The sequence below is a fragment of the Lissotriton vulgaris genome, chromosome 2_1, assembly GCF_964263255.1.
Source record: "Lissotriton vulgaris chromosome 2_1, aLisVul1.2, whole genome shotgun sequence".
Classification (NCBI taxonomy): domain Eukaryota; kingdom Metazoa; phylum Chordata; class Amphibia; order Caudata; family Salamandridae; genus Lissotriton; species Lissotriton vulgaris.
The window spans coordinates 1,800,272,206-1,800,278,091 of NC_141687.1; the positions used below are offsets into that span (position 1 = coordinate 1,800,272,206).

Sequence of the window (5,886 nt, forward strand, 5' to 3'; positions counted from 1 at the left end):
CTGACAGCAAGCTCCAATTATCAAAGACATCCATAGGTATGAGTGAGTGTGGTGCGAGGGGCACTGCCCACATCCAGGAAAATAGCGGCATGAACACCAACCCAAGCGAGCAGGCACATGCTGAAATGAAGCACGGTGTGACACCAACAAGGAGGAAGGACACTGGATGTTATCTCCTGGAATCCAATAAACACAGAATGCGTTTCCGGTTTCTTCACTCCACCTCTACAGGCAGACGTTGTGGCTTTATGTACCAACCAAAAGCACCATAACTAACCCAACATACATGATGACCAAAGCCGAAAGAGCACTCAGAAACGTGGAAACTTAACATTGGCATGTTGGTTTATTTGTTTTTACTTTCACGGCATAAATGAAGTGCCACGCTCAGCGCACATACCATTTGTCTTCAAGTACACTAATTTGTTGCTACAACAAAGCAAAGGTTTTCAAATACTATAAAAATATAGTTTAGATTTCGTAAATAACAAAGTAAAGATAGTGCCGTTTGGCTCAAACAAGTCGAAAATAAATGAAATAGTGCCTTTTGGCTCAACCAAAAACATTTCACAAAACACACAAAGAAAACATGGGGTTTCATCAAAGTTAACCACTTTCCAAACATAAATAGCAAATATAAGTTAGTATAATCTTAAAAATAAGTGTACAAATATACAATTCTCCTGCTTTGAAACACAAGCAAAGATTACACGATTTTTAAATATGCAAGCCCTGCACACACTCCAGTCAGTTTAGGCAGATTTACAAGTTCGAATAAATACTTAAATATGCATGACTTGACAGCACTCCAGTCAGTGTACGCACATATTTACACGTCTTCCAATAAAATAAAACAAAACATTGCACGGTTATACGTTTTAACACTGCTCTGTGGACTGTATGGCCACTGCTTTGCTACATCAAGGGCATACAAGTTGCTTGCTTTCTATCCGGAGGTGTTTCGTTGCCTTTAGATTTCTTCTGTGGAAAGCCCCACCGCCGTTTATGACAAGCCAATGTCACCAGACACAAAAGTCCATTCAAGGTTTAGTGCAAATCTGTGGACGGAAGAATGGACGAGTTAATTAATGACTGGATGAGGCAAAGCCAGGGCAGATCGTGTGCAGTAAAACGATGCGATGCATAATATGAAGTTAAACAAACAGCTCATTCATGTCTCCCTCAGCTCCCTTTCCACCAGGCCTACAGGCGTTCACCACTATCCCGCAAAAAAGCAGTGCATATATGCATTTGCACCCAACCTCAACAGCATAATAGTATCCAGCTGTCCCCGCCAGAATGGAGGTGGTAAAAAAAATGGGCCCGGTGTGATGCAAGCATTTTTTTCCGATTTCTTCAAGTCCCTCACTATGCAGAGCCTCTTCCTACACAAGAGGGCCGGTACCACTTTGTTAGAGGTCACGACACTAGCCGCCACTGCTTTGCATGACCAACTGACAACACATGAGATGCGCAACAAAGGACCATCTGAGCAGCCCACTGGCTCGATTATGTACCATGTTCCGAAATGAAAGGTCGTGTCCAGCGCTGCATCTTTCCCCAAAAGTCCGACTGTGAACCGGCACTTTACATAACAGAAGGGCTGGCATCGGGAGAATATGGAGGCTCTACCAAATAAGAAGAGGTGCCATGACGTTTACCGTCAGACGGCACGCGCATCTTTGGTGCTCACTGTAGAGTTTGGAAGTCTCCACAAAGCACTTCTAGAAACGTTAACTGTTCATCAGAATGTGACCGAGAGAGTGGAAGGGACGCGGGATGGTGTTATGGGCAACGATCCTTATCCTCACCTCACCAGTGACTCGACCCACCCTGTGCTTTCAGTGAAGTTAATTCACAGCGCCGTATTTACCTTTGATCACCGGAGTCTCTTGCGCGGGGTCTGCTCGACGGGAATTGTGAACCCCGAGGAGGGCAAGAGATCACAAGGCGCTTTGGTGTCCACCGACCTCTTCCTCTTCGGAAAGAAATCTGTAAAGGCAAAAAGAATGCTTAGCATAAAATTAACAAGTGCACAGCAAAAGTCAACAGCATCTTTCGGAAGAAGGTACACGACCTTTTAAACAGCGAGCTCAAAAGACCGCACTTTAACTACAACGTTGCGATATCGCATCGGGAGCAAACTAAATAGCCTTCATCCAAAACAGCAAGTGAAAATTAATACTTCGATAGGAGACATGAGAAAGTAACAATTCTAACCTCGAAACATTCTCTGACGCATAAATGCGGGTTCCACGCCCCTTGTAAGGATGAGACTGCGCTGGGAGTATAATATTTCTGCGAGATCAGAAGACATTCGGACTACTACTACAGCACCAGAAAATCAATAGTTAATCATGGGAACGAGACTGGTGGGGAGACCACTGGGGTTTTGAGTGAAAAGTGCCTTAAAGCATTAGAGACATTAATAGCTTAATCGGAGACATGTTATTGTTTCACAGGAGAGGCGGGCGCCGATTTAAATGGCACGCCGGGTGACCACGGAGTCAGCAAAGCCGTGAACCAAGAGAGAACGCACAGAGCCACTGTCGTCTAAGACACAGCAAGCATTTTTTTCCAGGTGCGGTGACAATGCGCGCTATTTAAACAACTCGTGTGCGTGGCACATCTTTCACCATACGCTTCAAAGTGACTAACAGGATGGGGAGCGGGACGACTCCAGAGAGGGGCCGGTGTGTGCCCAGAAGGGACAAAGGACAGTGTAAACAAAGGACTGACAGTTGGCAATGTAAACGGCCTGTGTATAGACAACTCAGACTCGGCCCTGTACCAGAGAGTCTGTGGGGGATGGGGCACTACGCACGTACACACCAGAGGGTTATCACTCTCACATCCCACCCTACGGGCAGAGACCCTCGCTCACCTGTGATGCGGCATGGGCTCTCCGCGGGTCTCCTGGCGCCGCCCCGGGCGCAGGGGCCATGGTCCCGGTTCTCTCGATTCGACTCCGCCCCGGCGCAGTCAGGAGCCGCCGCGGGGCCCGGCCCGGCCGCGCACACAGAGGTCCCATCCGCCGGAGCCTCCACTGCTTGCCCCGGCCTGCAGGACCCCTGGCTCTTCTCTCGGTAGAAGGCGGGCACGACGCTGCCGCACACAGGCTCCCAGAGCAGGCCCGAGCCTGGCACCGGGCGCCCGGCCTGGAAGTCGAAGCCCCAGCGGTCTCGGGCCTCCTCCGCCATCCCCTGCAGCCGGCTCTGAAGCTCCCGCCGGAGCTCCCCGTGATCCAGGGGCCCGAAGAGGCTCCGGCGGACCCCGGAGGCCGCCCGCGGGAGCCCCGCTAAGGTCTGCAGCGCCGCTGCGGCCGGGGACAGCGCCACCTCGGACATCGTAGGGTTCCACCACCGAGACTCCGGGAGCAGTGACCGAAGCAGCGGCGTGTCAAGCCCGGGGACCCCTGGTTGCAGGTCCCGATGGTAGCGGCCAGATGATCCAGGGGAGGGAGGGGGAAGCAGAAAAAGCCAATCTGCGCTCCCGGCAGGAAGATCGTTATTTCCAGTGAACAGGAGTTCCGCGGCGCTCACCTGCCGGCGCGGTGGTGGACGGGGGTTCCCTGCCACGGACTCGGAGCACTAACAGATGACGCTTCCGGCTTCCCCTTTTCTTGGATAGACCCTGCGCCCCTCGCTGTCCTCTTTTAAAACCCCTACCGCCGACAAGACAACACAGCCACCATTGGCCGGCTCCTCCCTGCAGACCGCGCCCCTCCCCCTGGCTGCACACCGCTCCTGGCTGTGCCTGTGCCTGCCCCACCCTGCCCGGGCCCCGCCTGCCGCCCGCCCGCCCTGCCTGCCGCTCCCGGCTGTCCTTTGTCTCTCTTTGTGTTCCCTGTGGAAACGGCGCACCACTGCCGGAAGGCTGCTCGCACGCCTTGGCACAGCCTAGTCCTAAAGTCACTTTTGTTATGTCCACACAACCCACAGTCAGCTTCGCGCACTTTCATTGTGGATTTTTGCTGAAACGGTTAAGCCAGATATATGCGGGGAGCTTCAAATACCTACATGTGTTGGACGAAGGCTACTATTATGAGCATTTGCCGCATCCGAAGCAATGTAATTTAATCATGCGTTTTTTAGTGCAATAACATATATGGTTTAACAAACCTGGTTTGCACATGCTGATTTCACGTAAAGAGCTAGACACGTAGACTAGGGAATATCGGTTCAATTTTTATCGATGCCCTAAAACTCCAATACTAAAATCTAAGTTTTTGTTGGTGTCTTTTTATTACGGGTGTTCAGGGTTTCTTCTGTTTTTTTCCTGTCCTTTCATAGTGTTTAACCAGAAATGTTAGTATTTTTTCATTGTCATCTCCGAAATGTGCCTCATCTTAGGTTTACAATGTATTTATTTGCTGTTTTATGTAGCAGTCTAGACCGAAGTGTTACGGAGCGCTTTGTATCATAACAGTGACAGCACTTAAACACTTTAGTTTTATCGTATTTAGCTGAGTGCAGGCAATTAAAAGTCACTGGTCAGCCACCGGTTGTAGTGTGTATTGATCACATAGTGGTAAGCCTACTTTTATCAGTCATTGCTTAATTGCAGTGACAGTTGTAGCAGGTTAGCAGTCCTGCTATCGGGTTTCTCACCCGTATGCACGCCCGCCGCATCTGCCAGAGGCTTTAAATAAAGGGGAGGACACCGCTGGGGGTCTTCCGCCCAAACCAATATACCGAGTGCGTGTGCAGTGATTTGGAGGCACCAAGGGAACACGAGGTAGCGATCTGTGGGGACCAGAGGCCCCCCACACCACAACAGTCATTACATATCACATTTCCTACACCTCTTAACTCGCCATCATTTGGAGGGTGTCAGGCATCCTCTTTGGATTAGCCTTGCTGTGCTGGCATGTTATTTTTAACATGAAATCTGCTGACATTTGTTTTTATACCGCAACGTTCTTAATCAAATCTATCAGTGTACGTAAAAGTATGATATTTTAGCAAATTGGTCTGTACTGTATCACACCTTTTTATAAATATTTTTTAATGTTTTTTGTATATGTATTTCCAATATGTGCTTTTATGGTCAATTCTTTTGTACCAAATAAAGCTTCATGAACTGAACTGACTCATATAGACTTCAATGGGATCTAAAACCCAGAAAACTTTCCCCGCCCACCCAAATTGTTTTCACTTTCCACTTGTTTCAGTTGGATCTCCCTCCAAAACACTCCGTCACACTCTTCATGAAGACCCCTACTGTTGAGGGGTATGCACTAAACTTGCTTACATATGAGGTGATTCGTAGAGCAGTTTTATCCTTCTTCTTGGAGGAACAACATGCACATAGATTGCAAAGATGTCCATCTCCATCACAGCCTCCCACACAGTAACCCACCCTGCAACCGCTGTGTAAGGCATAGGAGGCAAGACTGAGCACACTGCCAAGCCCCCAAACACAGGTCAGAGAGGGTAACAGCAATGAGCGGCTGCACTCCTCCACCACACCACTAGAGGTCTCACAGGGGAATTGCATAGAGCAACTACATTCTTTCACCTGGATTCTTTGCTGGAGTTGAGTATATGTCACTGGAGCAAGTGGTAGCAATTAATATTGCTTATAGGGCCATTCCGAGGTGTGTTAAAACGTAAGAGAAGATTTTCTAGAATATGCGTTCCCTAAGTGAGAACGGTAGCTCTGCTACAGTACCATTGCATGAAAACTCCCTGTTAATAAAAATGTGTCACATTGAAAAAGTGTGCTTGTGTTTTTTGGTTAGGACATGGGCTACAGTCCTGCATGTAATGTGAAAGAGGCAGGTTGGGTTAGAGGCATGTGTCTGTTATGCATTCCGCATTATATGCTGCAGGTCACAAACAATGGCAGCTGTCAGGAGGAGCCCCTTCAAGCCCAGAGAGACAC

At 48.9% G+C, this 5,886-nt stretch overlaps 1 protein-coding gene across 1 annotated transcript; it reads right to left on the bottom strand.

The window, feature by feature from the left end:
- Positions 1-327: 327 nt before the first annotated feature.
- Positions 328-3,719, bottom strand: CDKN1C (cyclin dependent kinase inhibitor 1C). Its single transcript, XM_086957850.1, has 3 exons — positions 2,885-3,719; positions 1,874-1,992; positions 328-1,058 (listed from the first exon to the last, which is right to left on the bottom strand). The coding sequence occupies exons 1-2, from the start codon at positions 3,345-3,347 to the stop codon at positions 1,880-1,882; spliced, it is 576 nt and encodes a 191-aa protein (XP_086813976.1). The 5' UTR covers positions 3,348-3,719; the 3' UTR covers positions 328-1,058; positions 1,874-1,879.
- Positions 3,720-5,886: the final 2,167 nt, after the last annotated feature.

Coding starts and splice junctions, on each gene's coding strand:
- CDKN1C (XM_086957850.1), bottom strand. CDS start 3,347: ATGTCCGAGGTGGCGCTGTCCCCGGCCGCAGCGGCGCTGCAGACCTTA. Junction 1,993..2,884: donor GAGCCCATGCCGCATCACAG/GTGAGCGAGGGT, acceptor TTGCCTTTACAG/ATTTCTTTCCGAAGAGGAAG.